Source organism: Stegodyphus dumicola, chromosome 10 (assembly GCF_044657685.1).
Source record: "Stegodyphus dumicola isolate Sdum_Otavi_A_Nest chromosome 10, ASM4465768v1".
Classification (NCBI taxonomy): Eukaryota; Metazoa; Arthropoda; class Arachnida; order Araneae; family Eresidae; genus Stegodyphus; species Stegodyphus dumicola.
The window spans coordinates 185,054,594-185,079,892 of record NC_140777.1 but is presented as its reverse complement, the minus strand read 5'-3'; the positions used below and the strand labels follow the sequence as shown (position 1 = coordinate 185,079,892).

At 31.4% G+C, this 25,299-nt stretch overlaps 1 protein-coding gene across 1 annotated transcript in view; it reads right to left on the bottom strand.

The window, feature by feature from the left end:
• Nucleotides 1-25,299, bottom strand: part of LOC118196401 (ATP-binding cassette sub-family F member 3) — a 111,663-nt gene that overhangs the window by 54,090 nt on the left and 32,274 nt on the right. The window contains exon 6 of the mRNA XM_085825991.1: nucleotides 25,038-25,142. Within this exon, the coding sequence (XP_085682117.1) occupies nucleotides 25,038-25,142 (105 nt within the window). The remainder of the gene's footprint in view (nucleotides 1-25,037; nucleotides 25,143-25,299) is intronic.

The following is a 25,299-nucleotide window of genomic DNA, read 5'->3' as shown; positions in this document are numbered from 1 at the left end:
TTATCGAGACACAGGAGCACATTTAGCATTGCGATAGTTTTCTGGCCCTGCAGACTTTTCACTATATCAGTTCAGTGCTCATCCTTTCAAGAACTTGATTAAGTATGCTTTTTATAAAGACAGATACTTGGACGACGAACCTGGAGGATTACTGCTTCGATTTCATTGACAAATGATGAGTGTGCAAAGTGTGAGGCTATCGCTTTTGTAAAATGTGCCCAATGTTAACTCTCGTTTCTTCCCGTCTCAATGTTTATTTTATTAATTGGACACTGACTGTCTCTTGTAATAGTTTTGTTTGAAGTCAATAACAAGCAGGGCTGTGGAGTCAGTAAGGAAAATGACCGACTCTTAACTCCTGGAATTTTAATGACTCTGACCCCCTCATATATATATGTAGCGTATTATATATATATGTAAGATAAAAATGTATGAATCAGAATTATAATATAACTATAAACATTAATTCTTCCTCTCTGTTCTAAAATCGTAATAACTTATCTGCATTGCGTCATTCAGATTAATCATGCGATCTTACGTAACCGTTAATACCAGATGCCTCTTGACAACCAATTACCGAATTGTAAACCAAAACTTTTCTCTTCGCGTGCTTCCATCTTGCATAACTACGCACTTCAGCTTTTGCTCTGTGCTCTGCTAAGATGTAATTTCACTGGCTTGCTTTCTATCTCAACAATATCAAAAATGTAAATCTTCTGTGGAAAGGCACGACTAGAGTGCCAAGTGATTGTGGCCACAAATATCAGCTGGAAATAAAAATGGAATTAAAACTGCCTCGACTGCCAAGTTCTTTAAATACTACGCAATCAAAATTCTTCTTCAATATGGGTCTAATCACGCATCTACAGTGTTCCGTCATTTCCTTTTGCTTTTATTATGACAATTAAGCCGGTAGGATAGTTTCCTGCAGCCTGAAACCTCAATGGAAAATTTAGTTCAGCTCTTCAAATCATCGTTTTTTATAAATCTAAGATAAAGTGAAAGAAGTGAATCATAGTGCTTAGAAAATAACAGATCATTCTTCTGCTGTGGTGTTTTGCAAGTGCTTCAAAAAAAAAAGTAATCAGGCGTAGTGTTTACAGATTGAAAGTAATATCTCGATAAATTGAGAAGTTCGAATGCCTAGTGAAAATAAAATCATCAGTGAATTACCGTTTAGGAATTAAGCATTGCAGCGGGTTCAAGGTCGATCTGAGTTAGTGTTTGCAAGTATGTGCGACAGAAAATTATCTGCACTTCCGCTTTTTCAAGAGCTCAAAAATTGTTACATTCGTGTGACTCTAACTCAGGAACTAAATCATTTAATATGTTGCGAATTCTATAGTTTTCATTTCAATTTTGGTTAAAATTTCTGCAATTTGTTTTGAGAAAATCTGAAATTCTTGTTCATTAATGTTTCTAATTTTTCATAATTATGTGTGAGCAAATTAAGTAACGAATTTTAAGCTATTTAAATTACTCATAGGGAAGGATATTAAGATAAGTTTTTATGTTTTTGAAATTTTGTTGAGAATTTTGAATACGAATTTTATAATTATTCTAAAAATGAACTAGGTGTAAAAAATAAGTGAAATTATTACAGATACGTAATATGAAATTATGGTAAATGCATGTTAAAATTTATGGGTTATTGTGTGTTAAGTATAGTATGATGAGGGTGTACTGGTTCCTTCAACAGAGGCCCGTAGTTACCTCTGTACAGTTGTTCCTTTTACCCTCTTCATGCAAGATAATGTTGGAGGCTCTCATTTTATGAATGCATGTAAATTTTTTATATTATTATTATTATATATATTTTTTTTATTATGGAATGTATTAGTGCAGTTCTCAAAGGAAAGTTACCTTAATGCAAGGAACGGAGGCCTTTTCAAGTAACTGTCTAGGCACCCTGGGCCACCAGCACAGAGAACACACTGGTTAGCTCAAGAGGACAGCCCTATTGATGGATATGTTTGTTTAGAAGTATTGCGAGGCTTCCAGTTTGGTAAAATCAACACTTGTAAATGAACGGTAATAAAGGTGAAACCATAATTTCTGACACTGTTACTCCTATTATATTTATGGTGTTAAAATATAATTTATCAGTATGAACATTAGTATCATAAGTATTTATGTGCTATGTAAAGGTTTCATTTTGTGATATCAAGAACCTTACCTGAAGAATTATGATTATGTGAATTCTCAAACAAAAAGACTTTTGGACTGAAATGCTGAAAAATTCAATAGGACTCTAAAAATTAAAAATTTATTTCAAAAAATTGATATTTATAAGTTATACTTTTATAGAATCAAAATTTTATGATTTATGTTTTTCTTTTTTATTTGCTAGTGCTTTAACTCTCTCTTTACAAAGGCTTCTCTGTCGCTACCCCTTTTTCTTTTTGAAGGGGGGGATATGTAAGATAAAAATGTATGAATCAGAATTATAATATAACTATAAACATTAATTCTTCCTCTCTGTTCTAAAATCGTAATAACTTATCTGCATTGCGTCATTCAGATTAATCATGCGATCTTACGTAACCGTTAATACCAGATGCCTCTTGACAACCAATCACCGAATTGTAAACCAAAACTTTTCTCTTCGCGTGCTTCCATCTTGCATAACTACGCACTTCAGCTTTTGCTCTGTGCTCTGCTAAGATGTAATTTCACTGGCTTGCTTTCTATCTCAACAATATCAAAAATGTAAATCTTCTGTGGAAAGGCACGACTAGAGTGCCAAGTGATTGTGGCCACAAATATCAGCTGGAAATAAAAATGGAATTAAAACTGCCTCGACTGCCAAGTTCTTTAAATACTACGCAATCAAAATTCTTCTTCAATATGGGTCTAATCACGCATCTACACTGTTCTGTCATTTTCTTTTGCTTTTATTATGACATATATATATGTAGCGTATTCAGAAACTAAGTACCATTTCATTCTAGCACCGTCGCAGCGCTGTGTTAGGCGTCCCGCGCATGCGCACTAGTCTTTCTTGTTCACTGACTTTCAATTGTCGCCATTTTGGTTGCTCTATGTTGTGTTTTCAGTTTGCTGTGCATATTCAAAATGTTTAAGACAATTAGTTCTCCCGCTGACTGTGAGATTTGTGCTGTGAATAAATTTTTGAACGCGAGGAATGTTAAACCGGCCGAAATTTATCGTCAAGTGACAGAAGTTTACGGTGAATATGCGATAAGTGATGGAATGGTGAGAAAGTGGGTAAGAATGTTTAATGCAGGTCGAACAAATGTCCATGCCGAGGCTCGGAGTGGTCGGCCTTCTGTTGTCACCAATGATTTGGTAAGGAAAGTTGATGAAGCAATTCATGAGAACAGACGCTTCACAATGACAACTCTTTCAGAGGCATTTCCACAAATTTCACATACTTTTTTTTGTTCGAAATTGTGTCTGACCGCTTAAATTATCGCAAACTGTGTCCCCAATGGGTTCCAAAAATGCTCACTGATGTTCACAAAACAAAGCGACTTGGTAGTGCCCTGACATTCCTCACGCGGTACAGTGATGAGGGAGAAAACTTTTTAAACCAAATTGTGACAGGTGATGAAACTTGGGTGTATCATTTCACACCAGAATCGAAACAACAATCGATGGAGTGCAGACACACTCACTCTCTGAAAAAACAAAAGTTCAAAGTGACAATGTCATCACAAAAAATCATGTGCACTGTCTTCTGGGATAGGAAAGGCGTTTTGCTTACTGAATTTCTTCCCAGAGGTGAAATCATTAAAGCGGCACGATATTATGAGACTTTAACAAAACTAACGCATGTCATTCAAAACAAACAAAGAGGAATGCTCAGTAAAGGAATTGTGTTGCTCCATGACAATGCTCGGGCCCAAACTGCTGGTGTCACTCAATCGTTAATTCGACAGTTTCATTGGGAGCAGTTCGATCACACGCCGTACAGCCCGGACTTGGCGCCGTCCAACTATCGCTTGTTTCTGCACATGAAGTGCGAGCTTGGTGCCAAGCACTTTGGATCTGACGATGACACGAAAAATGCCGTGGAGTCGTGGTTATCGAAACTGGCGGGAAGTTTCTTTGACGATGGTATACAAAAACTGGTCATCCGCTATGACCAGAGTTCGATCATTGACGGAAACTATTTTGAAAAATAGTTTAAGACATGTATTTTCATGTAAAAATATAATTGGATTCGAAAAAATATTTTTTTTTTTTCAAAACGGTACTCAGTTTCCGAATATGCCTCGTATATATATATATATATATATATATGTAATAATAAAATTCCATAGTCAAGAATACACTTAAAATTCTAACTGTATGTTCTTCTCAAATTTTAATGGCGACGGTCTCTTATTTGAAAGTACGTGGAATTAAATCTACAGCACCGTAGTCAATTTATTTTACCCGCTTTTTCTACACGTACAGTTATAGAATGTTCTGAAAATATTTAAAGTGAACTGGAATGGTTGACGAGGATGACATCATTTCTTTGAAGCTCCGTCTCTCCAGAGGCTATAAAAGTACTCGCAAAGGAATATCGGGGTCCTTTCTTTAATGTAACGATGCAGTAAACTTCCTACAAAAAGTTATTACTAATTCTTTTTTATTTACTCCAGAGATCAGATTTTTGTAATTGCTATTTCTCATGAATAATAATAAATGGATCCTGTTTTTTAAACTTATCGTCTGATAATTTAAGCTACGACTACATTTATGATTCTTCACCAATCTATTTATTCCGGACAAAAGCTGGTACATCACAAGGAGTCGGCAGGACTGGTGTACCCAAAGAGGAAACTAATTCCAATGGAAGAGAAAGAACTTTTTAAGTGCAAGTTGTGTCTGTTTTTTACAACTGAAGAATTGTGAATTGTGATACAGCTTTGTCTTCGCATTTTGAGCACGTCTCATAGTTAGAACCGCATGATTTGGATATCATCTGCTGGACAGAAGCTGAAAAATTTCAATCATTTATGCTGTTTTTTTTTTAACAGCACACAAACGAGCAGGATTAAATAGTGTACTCAACAGCCAAGTAAGAACCTATTTTAAGAAATTATTTTTTCTCAGTGTGTGAACTAAGTTCCTACGACAATAGTTTGGTGTAAATATATTATGTTAAAGTAATTACGAGTTTATTTAAATTTCAAGTCTTATTCTAATTAATAGTATTCTAAGTAAGATTTGATATTATCCTGAAATGTGTAGTGCTAATCATAAAATTTGAGAATACAAAATTTTTATTTAAGTCTATTATTCTATGAAGTGTTGATAATACTCTGAAGAGTTTTTGGTTTTAAAAAAAAATATTTTAACTACAGTAAAAATATTTTGAGAAAAGTGCACATTTTTTGTTCTCAAAATTTTAAGATTATAAAAAGTTTCTGTTACAATGTCGACAAATCAGGAACCCGTTAATCTTGACGATTCACTGAACGTGAATCAAGATACAGTCAAGAGTCGTTAATTCGGACACCCATAATCCGGACCTCAAAGCTAAAAACTTTCTGCACATGCGCCGCGTTGGGACATGCGCACAAGCGTTTTACGCGTGCGCGTAAGATCTTGACTACTGCGCATATGCGTGTGCGCAAGTGCAGAATACGTTTTCGCCTGTGCGTTTAATGTATAATGGACAGTGTAAGCTAAAATTATTTAATTATCTATTTCAGTTAATGTTAATGATTGCGTTATTCCTTAATCTTCGGATTGGATCCCGCTTATTATTTTTTGCAGACTGTAAGAGCAATTTTATAAAAGTAAACTTGAACTTTCGATTATGTCAAATAGAATTTCCGATGCTGGAACTTCCAAAGGATCTACAAAACGAAAGTATGTTTCGATGTCCATCAAACAAAAAGTGGAATTGCTACAAAAAATGGATAAAGACATGAAGAATATGACAGAGAGGTTAGTGAAAGCGAAAAAATTTCGATTGACAAATTAGTCGGTGTTCTCGACACAGCAATTATAGGACTTGAACAGCGGAACTTTGTAACTGAACAAGAAATTATGTCTGTTTAATAGAATTAAAGAGAAAGTATTATCACATAAAATGAAGCAACTTAAACATCTTACATTGAGAGAAATGTTTAATAAAGTAAACAAATAAATATTAAGCTTTTTTTTTTTTTGTAAATTTTGATACCCTTTAGATCATAATTGTTCTTTATTTCATAAATTACGGTTTCATATTTTTAATTTTAGAATTTCTGCATGCCACCTTATGCGATTTAAACTGATGATCTATAATCCGGAAAAATCGATAATCAAGAATCGCCGAAGTCCTGACGAGTCCGGATTAACGACTTTTGACTGTACAATAGATTTAAATATTATTCCATTTGAAGATTCTAAGGACAGTGACATAATTTCTTGATTAGGTTATTTTAACAAAGTCTGTTAAAATAAGGACGAAAATTGGAAACTTCAAAATATTTCTCATTACATTAAGGGAAAAGCCCTCTGGCTCTATATTAAAAATTGCCATGAGCTACAAACTTACTCAGAATTTGAACAAATATTAAAAGAAAACTTTATCGATCCCACCTTAACTACTTTCGGTGACTTCGCTAATTTAAAATATAACGCCAGAGAAGACATCACAAATTACTTTCGAAAGAAAATTGAAGTGGGTAAGCGGCTTAATTTGGATAAATCAATTATTTTAGAAGGTTTGACAGATGGTTTGCCAATAAACTTTGTGATTGTTCAAAGTCCCACTGATCCGATAACTTGGCTAGAACAAGCCCACAAACTTCGACAAATTCATGAACTTAAAGATGAAAATTCGCAAAATTATAACAGAGATAGGAATAGTCAACAATTCAGACAAGCTAATTTCCGAAATAATAATCGTCAGTTTGTTGATAATCGACCCAATGCATCTAATTACAAACCTCATAGTTTTCAACAAATTGGAAATAAATCTAACAGCAATATCAACAACGGAAAGAAAGTTGTAAGTCACCATACTAATAGTAATTTTGATGGTATAGCCCCATCACCTTGTAAAATATGTACCAAAAAAGAGATACCAAATTGTTATCACTGGGCTCAAATATGCCCATTCCGAAATGAGAACAACGAAACTGAAACTAATTCTAATGTGGAAAACAAAAATTCGGAGTCTGATTTTTCGGGAATTTGACAACTAAGAATTAAGGGATTTTTATCCCATGGCAGATCAGTCGACTGTGTCGTGGACACTGGCGCGGCATTGTCTATCATCTCAGAAAATCTACAAACAATTTATAGTTAAAAATTCAAAAGGTAAAAGGTATTATAATTAGGCAAACTAAAGGAAATTTTTCTATTGATAAAATGTGTAGATTATAAATGAAAATTAGAAATATTATTAAACTAATTAACTTGTTAGTGTTAGATACTAATTTAGATTATGTTCTTTTGGTATTAAATGAACGTAAATTATTTGAATTAAAAATTGATTGTAGTAATTTATTGGTAACTCAAAGAAATGAAAACATTTCAAATTCTGTGAATGTAAATAAGAGTTTCTTTGCATTACAACTTGATCAAGTACTTGGGAAAAAAATAATGTAATGCCATCAGTTAAGACAAAACCTAGAAGTAATATCTCTTAGGTAATAAGTGTTGATGAAAATAATATATCTAATGAAAATAATGTGTCTAAAGGTATAATAGTTAATGAAGGTAATAAGTCTAACATTATGAAGTTTAATGATGATAAGATGTCTAAGGTAACAAGAGTTAATGTAAATAATGAAAGTAATGTTAAACTAAAAATTCAAAAAAGTGATATGAAAAAACAAAGTAGTGAAATAACAGATTCAGAGAGTATGGAGGAAGAAAATCCTGAATTAATTAAATTGTTAAATAAATATAAGAATGTGTTTTCCAAAAATAAATATGATGTAGGTAAAATTAACATTGAACCACAACGAATTAACTTGACTTCTGATTTGCCTGTCACTTTAAGACCTTATCGAACTTCCCCTAAGGAAGAAGAAGAAATTAGACAACAAATTGATCAATTATTAAAAGATGGAATTATTAAAGAAAGTAGTAGTCCTTATGCAACCCCAGTAACTGTAGTATTAAAACGCGATGAGGGCAAAAAAACAGAATGTGTATTGATTATCGTAAGTTGAATGCTTTAGCAAAGACTGATGCTCATCCCCTGCCCCGGATAGACTTTTTATTAGACAAATTAAGTAATGCAAATGATTTTTCTACAATAGATCTAAGATCAGGGTTTTGGCACATTCCTATTCACCCTGATGACACTGAAAATTGGCTTTTATTACAAATTTTGGACTGTATGAATGGCTAAGACTCCCTTTTGGCTTCAAAAATGCATCGGCTATCGTTAACAGAGTTATTAAACGCACAATCACTAAAAATAAAATCCAATTTGCTTGTAGTTATTTTGATGATATAATTGTTTACTCTTCTTCCAAAGAACAACATTTAAAGCATTTGAGTGAATTATTTGAAATATTTATTCAAGAAGGTATTAAATTGAACCAGAGTAAATGTGTCTTTGCCAAAGATAAAATCAATTTTCTAGGTTATGAAATTAGAAAAGGTAAAGTTACCTCAGATAACCAAAATATTGAAAGTATTAAAAATTTGAAATATCCAAGTAATGTAAAAGAACTACAAAGTGTGTTTGGCTGTGTAAATGTTTATCATAGATTCATACCTAATGATGCTAAATTAAGATCTCCTCTAAATAAATTATTGAAAAAAGATGTACCATGGCATTGGGATGATCAATGTCAAACTGCTTTTGACGAACTGAAAAATATTCTTATTTCAAAACCAGTCTTACAATTGTATGATCCAAATAAACCTTGTCATGTTTTTGTTGATGCATCACAGATTGCTGTGGGAGCTGTTTTGAAGCAGCCAGATGAAAGTAATGTATTACACCCAGTTTCCTACCATTCTAGAGCTTTAAAAGATTACGAAAAAAATTATGCAATTACAGGATTTGAATGTTTAGCTATTGTTGATGCATTAGATAAATTTTATTACTATCTTCACGGTTAAAAAATTTACAATCCATACTGATCATGCAAGCCCTTGTTTGGCTTAAAAATGTTAAGAATTTAAGAGGCAGATTATTCCGGTGGTCACTCCGACTCAGTATGTTTGATTACGAAGTTAAATATCAAAAAGACGCTACAAACGTGGAAGCTGATATGCTTTCTAGACAACCTGTTTCTCACCAGCTCCAACATTTTGTGTATTTACTTAATCGTGATGAAATTATACAACAGCAAAAAAGTGACAATGTGTGTGATAAAAAATATGTAGAACTAAATTATTTGATGGTAATTAAGAAGAAAAAAGGTTATAAAATTGTGGTACCAAAATCCTTAAGATTAAAATTATTAACTGAAACTCGTGAAAAATTCGGACACCCAGGTATTCATGCTATGTTAAATTTAATCACCCCACAATATTATTGGCCCTACATTAGTAAAGATATTGGAAATTTCGTGAAACATTGCCATGTTTGTCAAATTAATAAAAAGAAAAAAACCAAAAAATTTGGACTTATGTAAGAAGTACCCCCAACTGATAAACCTTTTGAATGTCTTTCTATTGATACAGTCGGTGGTTTTAATTATTATAATTCTACAAAAAATATTTACATCTTATGATCGATCATGCCACAAGATATGTCTGGGCTTTTCCAACTAAAAGTGCAACTACAGAAACTTATGATAATATTTTGAAACAAATTTTCCAAATTCAAGTCCCCGAAAAAATCCTTAGTGACCGCAATGCTGCATTCACCTGCAATAGATTCAAAAAATTTCTTAGAAATTATAATGTAAAACAACTTCTAACTTCTGCCCATCACTCCCATACAAATGGTAAAGTAGAGTGTGTGAACCAAACCCTAGTAACCCGTTTAAGATGTAAAGTAAATTCCACATCATCGAAAATTCCATGGACAAAAATTTTGGATCAAGTTATTAGTGAATATAATAATTCCCCCTCATTCGGTAACTAAATTCACCCCTGCACATCTTTTACTCGGAAAACTTCCTTTCTAATTAGCTAAAGAGAGAACTATTGAATATCATAAAAGGAATAAAAGTCGTTATGACACAAAATTTGCAGATGTAGATTTTCAACCTGGTGATCTAGTTTTATTTGATGAATTTGAATTTCCGAATACACAGATCCGAGGTTAATTATGAAATTGATAAAAAGAATACTGCACAAAGAAACCTACTGATATTGTCCATGTTTCCAGACTACGACACTACCAAGACCCAGAAAATTTTAAACAACATCACCAATAGGTAGACACACTTCCCTTTTGGTAAACGCTCAACTGGGGTTGCTACTAAAGTTAATTAGAGCAGCTTTAATTATTTAATGTCTAATTTTCTGTGTTGTTAGTTTTTGGTATGTTGTTTTGTATCTTTGTATTTATTTTGTATTTATGTGTCAATTTTTGGCAACGACATTAATGGTAATTATAAAATACTATTGAACTTGAAAGTTGTGTTGAACAACAATGCAGTATATGACATAATTGTCATTGTCGATAGTAAAAGGTAAAATACGAGTAAAATTATTGTGTAAAATGATTATTACCAAAATAAGTGTTTTATATGAATAAGCAGTCAAAATGAAATACTGTAAACAAACTAAAAGTCAAAAGGAAATGTTAAGAAATTAGTCAAGTATTGCAATTGTCAATGATATGAAGAAAAAAATAGAAGAATACCTCACCTCAAATAAAATTTTTTAATATTAAAGCCACGGCGAACTAGAAATGAAAGATTTGCAAAATAAGAACTGCTCTAATGTTTTGCAGCAATCTCTAAAGACCTGGATCCAGAACTGAAACTGTTCTCGAGAAATATTTTCCCAATAATGCATGCATAATGTTATTTTTCTGTACTTTCTATAAATGTCAATATATTAAGGTATATTATTTACAATTTTATATATTGATATTATTATTGACTGTGTTATAGTGAGAGTGTCTATTTAAGATTAATATTATTATAACTCGAATTCTGGATGCGAGTTCTTCAAACAAATTACGCAATTTTTTAAAAATAATTTTCTAGCTGTTGTCGCGATTTTTTTTTTTTTTTTCCCACCATCTGGAATGTCTTGTGGTTGAGGCGCCCAGCTTCAAGCCTTTTCAGATGGGAAGAATATTTTGTAATAATAAAATTCCATAGTCAAGAATACACTTAAAATTCTAACTGTATGTTCTTCTCATTTTTTAATGGCGACGGTCTCTTATTTGAAAGTACGTGGAATTAAATCTACAGCCCCGTAGTCAAGTTGTTTTTCCTGCTTTTTCTACACGTACAGTTATAGAATGTTTGGAAATATTTAAAGTGAACTGGAATGGTTGACGAGGCTGAAGTCATTTCTTTGAAGCTCCACCTCTCCAGAGGCTATAAAAGGATTCACAAGGGAATATCGAGGTCTTTTCTTTAATGTAACGATGCAGTAAACTTCATACAAAAAGTCATTAGTAATTCTTTTTTATTTACTCCGGAGATCAGATGTTTGTAATTGCTATTTCTCCTGAATAATAATAAACGGATCCTGTTTTTTAAACTTATCGTCTGATAACTTAAGCTACGACTACATTTATGATTCTTTACCAATATATTTATTCCGGACAAAAGCTGGTACATCACATATATATGTGGGATTCTAAATCCAATGCTTAATATTTTTCCTCACGCGCTGTCTAATTTTTAGCTGTTGTCTGCACGAGTGAAATTGATAGAACTCTCGCCACTTTGTTTCATGAGAGGAGATGTAAGATGATATAGATGCTGTATTAATAAATGTAAGATGCTATACATATCATATTAATAGATATAAGATGCTATAGATGCCGTAGTGATAGATATATGTAATAGATGTTGTATTAATAAATGAACTATATTATAGATGTATTTATGTTTTATTAAATGTGTTTTGTTTGAATATGAATTGTGATTTCGAAACTAAAGAACCCACAAAATTGGTGTCAGAATCGGGATCAAATTACAAGCAACAAATAGAGGAATATGAAGCAATATTGGATGAAAGAAGGAATACTTCTGTTAATAGTGAAATCGATGCATCAACTGCTCGAATTTTCAACGACACTTCTTTTGCTGTTGTAGATGAAGATCATGAGGTGAAACAAAATATTAGTAAGTTCTCAGTTCAATTTCAGTTTTCACAGTTTTTAAATAAGCATATAAATTTTAATGATATTGAAAGTTTGATTTCTAAATTTGATGGTAACGTGTATAATTTGGCGGCAAATTCATTGAAAACTTTGAAGATGTATCTAATTTGTTAAAACTAAATGAATTACAGAAACTGATACAGTCAAAAGTCGTTAATTCGGACACCCATAATCCAGACCTCAAAGCTAAAAACTTTCTGCGCATGCGCAGCGTTGACACATGCGCGCAGGCGTTTACGCGTGCGCGTAAGACCTCTTATGACTGCGCATTTGCGTGTGCATAAGCGCAGAATACGTTTTTGCTTGGCCATTTTATGTATAACGGACGGTATAATCTAAAATTATTAAATTATCTAATTATCTATTTCAGTTAATGTTGATGATTGCGTTGTTCCTTAATCTTCGAATTGGATCCGGATTATTATTTTTTGCAGACTGTAAGAGCAATTTTATAAAAGTAAACTTGAACTTTCGATTATGTCAAATAGAATTTCCGAATCTGGAGCTCCCAAAGTATTGTGCAAAACGAAAGTATGTTTCGATGTCCATCAAACAAAAAGTGGAACTGCTGCAAAAAATGGATAAAGACATGAAGAATGTGACAGAGAGGTTAGTGAAAACGAAAAAATTTCGATTGACAAGTTAGTCGGTATTCTCGGCACAGCAATTAATGGGACTTGAACAGCGGAACTTTGTAACTGAACAAAAAATTATGTCTGTTTATAGAATTAAAGAGAAAGTATTATCACATAAAACGAAGCAACTTAAATAACTTACATTGAAAGAAATGTTTAAAATGTAAACAAATAAATATTAAGCTTTTTTTTTTTTTTTTTGTAAATTTTGATACCCTTTAGATCATAATTGTTCTTTATTTCATAAATTACAGTTTCATATTTTTAATTTTAGAATTTCTGCATGCCATCTTACGCGATTTAAACTGATTATCTATAATCCGGAAAAATCGATAATTCGGAATCGCCGAAGTCCTGACGAGTCCAGATTAACAACTTTTGACTGTATTTGCCAAAAGATCTTTGACTGGCAAAGCAAATTTATTTATTGAAAGTTAAACGAAAATTAGCTTGTGGAATGCAGTTAAGGCTTTATTAGTAAATGAATATGGTGTTCATTATAACTCTGCTAAGTTATATGAATTATTATCAAAACTCAAAATGCAGGAAAAAGAATTTCTAAATGAATATTTTTTGGTAATTAAAAATCTATGTTCCAAAGGTAATATTGAAAATACCGCTTTAATTGAATATGTTATTAATGGTATAAATGATTCAACATTTAATAAAGCTATTCTTTGTGGTTGTAAAACTTTGGCAGAATTTCAGGAAAATCTTAAGATGTATGAAAAAATTAAATTGCATAATGATAAAAACAAATCCGTTAAGCCTAATTCTAAAACCAGAAGCGACCATTTTGAAAGTAAAATAAAAACAAATATTCGTTGCTATAACTGCGGAAATCTTGGTCACACAGAGAATTTCTGCAAAAATAAGAGCAGGGGAAAAAATGCTTCCATTGTAATTTATTTGGACACGTAGCCGCAGAATGTATAAAAAATAAGTCAAATATAAAGGATTTCGCCAGAGTGAATCATATATTTGTAAAGCAGTTAAATGATATGCATAAAATTGTATTGATAGATAATGATTTATCAATACAGAATTAGAAGTAAGAGCTCTCATTGATACAAGAAGTGATATAAATATAGTATCGGAAAATATAAAGTACTTGGTTCACCTAGTATTAATTCTTCTGATTTGATTCTAGTAGGCTTTGGTAATAATAAAGCAAAGCTATTGGTTATTTTAAAAGTTCCATATGAATTGATGATTGTGAAATTAAATCATATATTTATGTTGTGCCTCAAGGAACAATGAAAGAAAATGCTGATGATTGGGAACGTTATGGAAACCTGCGAGATGCTGCTGCTGTTCCAACACTATCTAGTGTGACTTCAACTTACCAGTGGTGTAACTAGAACTCTTGGGCCCCTATGCAAAAAATTTTCCTGGGCCCCTTTCCCAATAAATTTAATGTGCTTAAAAAAAAAGTTAAAAAAAAATAATCAAGGATTCCAGGAGCCAATGTTTTCATGATGATTTTTATCACATCTGGATTAATTATTAAAAAATAACAGCATGTTCTTAGGGAACCAGTTGAAAGGTACATAACATGAAGAAAAAATAAAAAGGAAAATAATTTCCCTTGACCAACTGGTGAAATGAAAATTTGCTTTAGTCTGGGTATTTGACGTCACATGATTTTAATTCAGTTACTTAAGACTTTGTGCGAGTGTAAGAGACAGATTTTCCTCTCCTTTCACTAAGATGCATACTGATAATAAATGAATTAGTCTATATGAAAAAAGGAAGATGTCGACGTATAGCATTAAGAAAAGGAAGAAAACCCAGATTTGCAGAGATTTTTATATAAAATCTGCACCTATCTAAGTTTTTTTGCTCAAGTTAGCAAACTTATAAATAATTAGTTATATTATAAACTGACAGACAAGCTAATTGATAAACGCACAGAAAAGCTATTACATTAATGTATAGTACTCTGTGATTTATTCAGCTTACGAACAAGATTTATGCAATAATATACAAGTAATAAATAAGAACTTTTATAATTTAAATGATACATTTGTTAAATGTTAAATGTTTTGGTACACTAAACTACTTGAATAAATGATTTTTATAAAAAATATTAATGCTAAAGTTTTTTTACTGTTTCCTTTTAATTTTCCTCAGTCCGTACTGCTCTTCTCTAATTTTTTCCTCCCTCAATAAGTGTAATGATAACATTGGTAGCCAAAATTTATCATAAAGAAAAAAACCTTCTTTTAAAATTTGCGTCTCCCAACCTTCATTTCCGCAAAATTATTTATCAATACTTGGACATCCATTTTCTCAGCCATCTCAGCTTCAATGCTCAATAGTGAAAGGTTTGAAAACCGATCTTGTGTCATACTGTTTCTTAAATGTGTTTTTATTAGTTTCAGTAGTGAAAATAACCTCTCACATGTGGCTGTGGTCACAGGTAATGATAAATACAATATAAGTGAATTGCACACTCCCGAATAACTGCTTGTCATGTCATAATATTTTACCATTGCTAATTTAGCTAAATCCTTAACAGATTTCAAATTTTGGATTTCTGTTCTGAAAGTATTTATAAATAATAAAAGTTGTACTTCCAGTGCAAGTCTTCTTTATATGTTTTCTGTATTTTTGAAACATTATTAATAATTTCGTTATTTGTTAACAATGACAGTGTTTTAGATTCTTTATTTCTCTTTTATTTTTCAAATTTAGCTTCTATGCCCCATTTATTTACAATAAACTCAGCTTCTTTCATAATGTCTAACTTGTTTCTCATATCTTGCATATTAATAGAAACACTTTTTAGATGCTGATGAGCTCCATTCAAGTCGATTGACTTGTTGATACTGCACTATAACGCAGGACGTGTTTAAAAAAATTTGTTTTTAATTTTGGCCTGTTATGATGTTTCTTAATGTATGGAAATATAGATTATATTTATATTTCATATTTATCACAAAAATATTTCATGTTAATATAACAATATGTTATTAATATTAGTACACATTTGCATTGTTAATGGTGATAATTTTGGATTTTTCAGATAAATGGATTAAAAGTTTAGCTGAACTGAATTTTTAGCAAGTTTTAAATTATAAGAATTTAGTTTATGATTAATTTAGATATTACAAATCAATAACTTACCTTTATAATGAAGAATTATATTTGAGATCACTTTGAAATTTAATTTTAAAGAAAAACTTCTGTTTGTTTTCGCCATAGACTACAGAAATAGCATTAGAATAAGAACAAAATTAAGTTCAGTTTACTGTTCTGAGTCATCAGCCAATTTACAAGTATACTTGAGAGCTATCATTTCACACTTCAATGCAGCTGTTTAATGAAGAAAGGGACCCCGCCTCCACTATAAATTTCCAGTGTCTCCCCAAGTTGAGTCACAGTAAAACTTTCATCCAAGACTTTACTGTAAAGATGTAAATTGTCCATTTCCCTTTTAAAATGCTGAAACATCTGTTTTTTCTTTTTCCCTTCAGTCAGATTGTATTATTATTATTGTCATATTCCAATGATATATAATACATCACCTGTAATATCTTTCTACATTTCCTCTGTACTATAAATGCATTTCAGTTAATGTAAATTATTAAATATTTTGACAGTAAAAAATTATGGATATTTGAATATTTTTAGGAAATTCTTCACTAGTTTACGATGAAATCATGAACAGGTAGAAACAAATTTTATTGATATGCATCCAAAGAATTTTGAAAATGATTGTGTAATATGAAATGGAAATTTTAAAATTAAACACAAAATACTTATGGTATGAGGATTTATCTAAATTTAAATACCCACTATAGCAAAATATGACGATTCCCTTTCAAGTTTCAAGGTCCCAGAAATGTTTAATAATTTAGAGTTAAGCTTATTGATATTAACATATATTTGAAGATGAGTACTCTGTCGCACGGATTCTAAAAGTAGTACACATAAATACTTGTTTAGGAAACAAGTACAGTGAAACCTTGTTACAACAATATTTTAGGGGCCAAATAAATATATTGTTGTAGAGAGGCATATTGTTATATCGAGGGCCCACATATTTTGAGCATTTAATAAGAGTTTTTTATTATTATTATTATTAGTTTAAGGTGCATAACATACTACTTTTAAGTCTATATTTAGAAGAAATTAATTTGTAAAATACTACTAATAGTGGTTTAAATACTAAAAAAATAAATAAATAAGATAAATTCAGAAAATAAGCACAGAAATATTCACATACCTGAAAACACTTTTTATTGAAAATAATCCAATATTTTTGTTTGTTTATTGATTTTTTTTAACTGTTAAGTTCACCAATACTGTATGCATTGAGTCTAGTTGCACGAAAATGTTCTTCATTTGTCGACGGAAGGCTTGAAAAAAATGTCCGTAGAGAATTCACAGATTGAAGAGCTTCCTGGGATGACAATAAGGACTGCGATGGACCTGTATTATCATCATCATCTTCATCATTGTTTCCTATCTCATCAGTAATTTCAGAGAGAATATCTTCATCAGTAACTCCTGCGAAAACCATAAGATCATCATCTGCTGTTAAATAGTCTTCTATACTAATTCCAAACTTTTTACTGCTTGTTTCCTCAAGTTGGGATACGGATTTTTTGATGTGCAAAACACATTCTTGATCATCTGAGAGATCATTGTCTATGGAATTTTCATCATTATCAGATTTCTTATCTTCCATAACACAAAGACCGGTCTTTTTCCAGCAATTCCGAATGGTTTTTTCTGTTACTTCCCACCAACTTCCAGCAGTATTGTCACACGCTTCCTTGAGATTTACAGCTTTGAAAGGGTCTTCTACTTTATTTTCAAAGTTTACAAGTATGGAGTCCACCAACCGTTTTCTGTAATATCCTTTGAAGCATTTAATTATGCCCATATCAAGAGGCTGTAAAATTGAAGTGCAATTGGCAGGGAAAAAAAGCGATTTCGATATTTTGTAGCTTTGGAAATGACGTGTGAGCACCGCAGTTATCTATCAACAAAACGATTTTTTTCTTTCTCTTCTTCATTTCATTGTCTAACTTCTGTAACCATTCGGAAAAAATTTAGATGTCATCCAAGTCTTTTTATTTGCTTTATACTCCACGGGAAGACTTTTCACGTTCTTAAAGCACCTTGGCTTCAATGATTTACCAATGATGAGAGGTTGTATTTTATGCATTCCTGTGCTATTTGTATACAGAAGAACAGTCAGTCTCTGATTTCTTCCCTCCATAACACTTTTCACACTTGAATGCCAATGTTCGATCGGGTAGGAGTTGGAAAAACAGCCCAGCTTCATCTGCATTATAAATGTCTTCTGGAGCATACTTTTCTAAGATTTCTTTCATCTTGTTTTGCCGCCATTCATTTGCGTCGTTTATCAGGGATGACGTTTTCTCTCCGTGAACTTCTTGGAAAGTTATTCCATGACGATCTCGAATACGCATTAACCAACCATTGCTAGCTTTGAAAGTTTCGTTCCCTAACATTGCTGCAAATTTCTGTGCTATTGCACATAATAAAGGTCCATTTATTGGGACATTTGTTGCTCTCATCTCTTGAAACCATTTTAAAACAGCAGCATCAATGTTTTCATTTGTCACAACTTTCAGTTGTTTTCGCTCTGGGTTAATTTCATTTGAAGTTACAGCATCTTCGATTTGCTTTCTCTTCTTTAGGAACGTTGCAACTGTAGATTGCGATAATCCATGTTTCTTAGCCACATCAATCTGCTTCATTCCCTCATCAATATCATTGATAACGTTCAGTTTATCTCGAAAAGATAGTTGCTTTCGCCTTGCCATCTTAGGGAACAATATCGCGTGAAAGAAAGAAAAGTTTAAACCAAATGTTTCGCGTAGAACTCAAAATCGTTAAAGACTATAAAACAACCTTTGAACTCACTTTTCAGTACGTCACTTAACAACACCCCCACCTCCATCTCCCCCTGTTCCTCTAACAAAGGGCACTTGTTCTGTGACAAGGTGACCAGACAGGTCTAGATGTCCTTAAACCTTATCAGAATTCCAAAGCTTACTGGGAAATGAGACTAGGCATACATTTACACTTCACCCCCCTCACCCACTCCAATTCCCAAAAGGGTGGTCTTCATCTGTTTTGAAATCTGAACAATAGCTATTTATTCAGGGATAAGTTGAATATCCACAATGAGTCTTAATAGACGGAAAAAATAACAAAAGAAAACGAAAAAAAAAAAAAAAAAGCACTTGAAAATCAAAATATTATTATAAAGGGAGAAAATAATACTGAAATTTAGATTGAAAAAATCATTTTACAGAGTTTATTGTTCTAGAGAATATAGCAATATTGAGGGGAGATTAACATTAGTTTATATGCAAAATCACCGGGACCACAAAACATTATTGTAGTAGAGGGAGTTATTGTTGTATCGGGTATCGTTGTAGCGAGAGTTTACTGTATACAGTTTCCTCATAATTAGTAAAAATAAAATTGTATGAAACAAGTTCTGCATACTTCGTAGAGAAATGCGCAAAACTTCATTTACGAAAATAGGTTTGTTGTACCCCAGGTGGATCAGAAAGCAAAAATCAGTTAGGTAAAGTGGATATATTTTAGGAGCATTGATATTTATGATTATTGTTATGTTTTATTTGCGTCTTAGAAAGCTATTTATGTCTCAGAAATTAATGACCTCAGATTTCCAGTCTTTACATTGCTTATAAATTAAGCAGTATCAATTTTTTTAATCTTAATCATTAATTTATTAATGACAAAAATATAAAAAATAAATATAATGTATGGGAATATATATTAACGGAAGCTACTTATGTCTTAGAAAAGTTATGCAGTGATGTCGAAATGAAAGAGAATAATGTACAAAGGGATTTTACGAGTGAAAATTGCATCATTTACTATTAAAATGTGTTAATTAAATTTTTTAATTTGCAAAAATTATTGAAATATCGCAATAACAGGGGAGCATTCTTTTCTGAAATATTCCATTCATTTGTATAATGAAAATAGCAATGTAATTCGCGTTCTTTCAGATGTTGAAATGCAACTTAAAACTATTAGGGCGCCGCTGTCATTGGTATGTTTAATATTTTCAGTAATTAATTTATCGAAATTTACGAAGTAGTATATACTTTTAGTTGTGTGATGCCATTTTCATTTTCATTATTATACTATTATTGATGATTTCACGTACTGAATGCTGTGGAAAGTAAATTAAAAGCAAAAGTAAAGTAAATTATAAAATTTCATTTCAAATAAAGATTAGAAAGTACTCCATGAAGGCGTTCTTCCCCTTAGGCAAATAGTCCTTGAGTGCTTTATTATTATATAATAATTCAATTCCGTTTAAATAACGTACAAATTATTGTGTATTACTCAATTATATGCGTAAATGTTTCATGCTGTTAAAAAAAATTGTAATTTATTATATTTTTTTCAAACGAAGAGAGATTAATATATTACTTTCAAAACAAATTTAATGTCTTCAGAATTATCTCTTACAGATAAGTGTGAATTTTTGGTAGATGTGTAATTTACAGGTTAAGAAAGACTACAGCTCTTCTCTTTTCTAAAGCAAATCAAGTAAATCCTCAAACGAGTTCTGTGCTTTCAGATTTAATTCTCGATTAGGGATTTCAAAGAATTCCTAAACTGCATTTTATCTGCAAATGAGAGAATATTTTGAAAATTTTGATATGAAAAACTGGATAAATAAAATGAATTAAAGCTTCTATATATGTGTAATGGAATCAGTCTTTTAAGTTTAAACATGTAAATGTAGTTCAGCAGGACATTTAAGGGCCCCCTAATCCTTCAGGCCCCTATAAGATGGCATTCCTTGCATACCCTTATTTACACCACTGCAACTTACAAATCACTAAACCTAAAACAACTAAGGTTATATAAAAGGCGTAAATCTTCCCTTGAAGAACCTTCTGTCCCAAAAAGAAGATTTCCTAAAGCAATATCAGCTGCTAAATTTATATCTGGAGTAAGCAAACAGAATGCTTTTAATTTTCAAGCAGATACTGATTATACTTCTGGAAAAAAAACATTAAACTTAAAGAAATAATTGGTGCAGAAATTCAAAATAGTTTTGAAACTTACCGAAAAGATGCAAAGAAACAAATATTTAAGGTACAGAAAGAAAATAAGAAAACATATAACTTTTGAGGACGTTCTTCAAAATGTTTTGAAAGTAATGATTTAGTAGCAATCAAAACAACTGAATTTGAGCCAAATCTTAAGTTAAAATTTTAAAACTTTTAACTTAAGATTAAGATTTGAGCCAAATCTTAATCTTAATCCTAAGTTTCTTTAAGTATTTAGACCCATATAAGATTATCAAAATAAAGAATAATGACACCTGAAAAGAAGGAGATCGTGAAGTAACCACAGAAACAATTACATGCGTTGAGTACATAAAACAGTGGACCCAAGCAGAAGATGTATAGAATAATACTGATTATGACATTTAAAGCTAGACTGATACAACTGATAACCAAACTGTGATTTTTTACCTAATAATGACTTTTATTTCAGTTAATGTTATTTTTAAGATGAAATGAACTTTTCCAAAAATTTTAAAGATTGAAGATATTTTTCGATTTAGATGAAATTTCTGAAAAATATAAGGGACTGTTGACGATGTTATAGTGGCAAAGATGAAAGACAATTAAGATGTTTCCTTTCAATATTGTCCTTAGAACACAATTTTCTCCTCTCCCTTCGTATTTCTTTTCAAATTTCGGCTTATTCTTGATGATGGTTCTTTTATCGAAGACAACGATGATGTAAGATGCCCAAAGATTTATGATGTCAAGAGTAAAATAATGTCATCGAGGTCAATGCATTGATAGAACTCTCACCACTTTGTTTTATGAGAGGAGATGTAAGATGATATAGATGCTGTATTAACAGATGTAAGATATTATAGATATCATGTTAACAGATATAAGATACTATAGATGTTATGGAAATAGATATACAATGTTATAGATGTTGTATTAATAGATAAACTATATTATAGATGTATTAATTTTTTATTAAATGTGTTTTTTTTTCAACATGAATTGTGATTTTGAATTTGTTGGAGACTCGTAGATCAGATTTGATAAACTTCAGAACTGAGAAGAGTCTTTCGACACTGACTTAAGTAGGAGGAAGAGATGTTACTGTTAGGGCTACTTCTTTTAACTTTTCAAGATAGATTTTTAAAAGTTCTAAAAGAGGTGTCTTACAAGAGCAATCATACTTCTCTATTTCGTCAAAGGCCATGCAGAAATCTTGTTTCTATTTCTTCATTTTTATATCTAAATGCTCTTGGTTCTTTATTTTCATTTGTTTTGCCTTAGCCTTTTCAATATTATCCAAAAATATATCTCAAAATCATCACTGAAAGAGGATGACAGAGACTCAGTTGCAATGTCTGCAGTTTGACTGTCCTGATTCGAATTTTCCAATTGTACTGAGAATAATATCATTCTTAATGAAAGTTCATAGATGACTTTCTTTGCCTTTCTAATTTGTTCGTCATCGAAGAAAATTCGGTGTTTCAGATCTACATATATTGAACCCAGCAAGATCTCATTGTCTAACACACTAGTTTCTCTTTTCTTTATTGAAGAAATAATTCCTTCTGCAATAAAACCTCCATTTCAGAAAGAACAAACATCACATTCTTCCATTCTTACCCCATTAATTTTTCAGACTGCAGCTTTTTTGTGGTTATATATGGTGTAGAAAGAAGAGTTTCCTATTCTGCAAGATCATTTCACAGTCTTTCTATTAGTGATTAATTCTAAAAACTTTTTATCATCAAATATGTACTTCCTTATCGCGTTGCTTGATCAATAATTGCTCCTTTTCCTGCTCACTTCCTAAGAATTGCATCAATTTTAGGAGTTTTTGCTGCTATTGCTGCTTACTTAAATTTACCAGTGAGATTTGTAACTAAATAAATCAGTTTAATTGCTAATGGCAAATATCACATCCATCCTTATATTTATTTATTAATATGCCAATAAAATAGAAAATAACTATTTATTAATGTATACAGTTCGTAAATAAAAATAATAACTCAGCTTGTCATTAATTTTTTTCAATTCATTTTAATTTCATTTCAAATTCAAACTGTCCAACAAAAACTGGAGTCAGAGTTGACCTGTTTTTAGCGACTCCAGCTCCGACTCCACAGCCCTGATAAAAGTCACATTTTCAACATCCCAACATATGTCGTTTCTTTTCAATGAGTTGTTATTTCCTTTATATTGAGATCTCCACCTTCTTACTCTATTATTAGTTCATATAAATACATGAAACAAACATTTTAGCGATGTTTGGTGTCATGTTTCCATATTTTACTGATACTTTGTGGGTCCTATAGCTCCTAAATGCTTGTCCCTCTTTCCTTAATATTTCAGGTTTTCTACTTGTGACATAAGCTTTTAGAAAATATATGGGTTTCTGCAAAACCAGTATCAAAGGAGAGACGTTTTACTTGACAGTCTTCTTATGTTTGGAGAGGAATTAAAGAAATATTTCAATTAAAAGCCTTTAATACATGGACACACATGCATTATATTCACTTTATGCAGTTTTGAACATATATTTCTATGACCATGGCATGAGGATACAAATCATGATGTACACATCATTTGATTGCAATAATGTGTGTTCAGCTGACCTTCCACACTTAATTGGAATCATATTTGCAGAAATGTCATCTTTCCTAGTTTATAAAATTTAAGATGACATTGACAGAGGTGATAAAAATGCTGCTGGAGTTAGCTAATATTATACACTCTTTAACAACTCATTTTTACTTAACCATAATAATAGTCTTAGAATAATGAATGCAAGCACTTGTAATGGGTGTAACTGCAACTTCAGAAATATACAGCATACATTTTCATTTATTATTATGTAATGTTTTACATTAATTAAACCCAGTTATCTTATCATTTTGACTTTATTGTAACTTTTTTTGACTTCTCTCAAAATACAAATTAAAATTCTAATCAAGCTTTAAGCCATCAACGTTTTCAGAGACTATCTGCTACCTTTTTGCTTCAGTTGGAATTTAAAATGCTGGCGTAAGTTTTTGCTAGCTACAGTTTCTTCATAAGTGCTTAGTTAGGGGCTTCTAAGTTAGGGGCAGCACCAGTAAGTTATAGTTAATAATTTAATTTTATATTCTGCATTGGTTGAAAGTGTTTTGTTTTATCTACATGCTGGTGGAAACTGATTTCTGTTAACTTACAGTTTGTCTAACCATTAGGTTGACTTGTTGATAAATTTTTATTTCTAAACTTTTACTTTAGTTGTGTTACTTTAATTAGCAGTTGATGGTGATGGACAAAACATGGTCCAGCAGTCTTGCGGTGATGTTTTTGAAAAGATGGAATCAAACATTGTCAGCAGTCTTCTGCAGTTATTCAGAGATTAACTGCATTTAAAAGCTATTCAACTGGCATTTTAAAGTTATTTAATGTTACTGTACAGTGGAGCCTAACTAAAAAATTGTGTTGGACAATTATGCACCACCATGTGAATTTTGCCAACTGGGTCTCATTCGCTACTTTTAAGTTGCTCTTTATGCACATGAAAATATGAAGAATTTGCACCTTCCCATAGCATCTTTTGTGATATAATGACTACCAATTAAAATATCCAAAGTTTGAATCCCAGTGAATGAATAGCTAATTTTTCACATCTCCTATGCTAGACAAAGACAAGCATAAGAAGTGTACGATTATGTTAGTGATGCTAGATTAGGAAGAGTGAAATTACTTTATAGCTTGATGGAGACAAAGTGTGTCAACTTATCACTAACTGTTTATAAAAGTTTTGATTCGAATACTATTGTGTTAAAATCTTCAATTTCACTTGCTAATATGTAAACTAATCATCACTAGCATTATAAAATAAATTCATGATAAGTATTAATTCTGGAATGATATATTAAAAAAATTAATTTAAATATTTTACATTTTTTAGAAGAAAGAAAAGAAATAATCAAATTGACAGATTTAAAAAATTCTTTTCTATCTTACAATGGTGGCCTTTCAGTCATTTTTTTTTTTTTTAATTTATTGGTTTGTATGCTTCATTTTTTATTCTCATATACACACACATATATATATCCCACATAAGCTTGATGAAAATAGCATAGAGAAATTAACAAAACAAACCTTGAAATCATTCGCAGTAGAGTACTTTTGCCAATTCCATTCCTGCCAACCATACCATATCTCCTCCCATAGACAAGGGTCAAATCAGCTCCTGTTAGTAGTGTCCTAAATTAAATATAAATGTATATAAAATTATTCACTGAAAAAATAACAGATGCAAAAATGTTATTGGGAATACAAATAAGTCTCCGTCATTTGAAAGAAAAAAAAATGGCGGCACCAGTAAGTTATGGTTAATATTGACCGACGTAAAATGTCATAT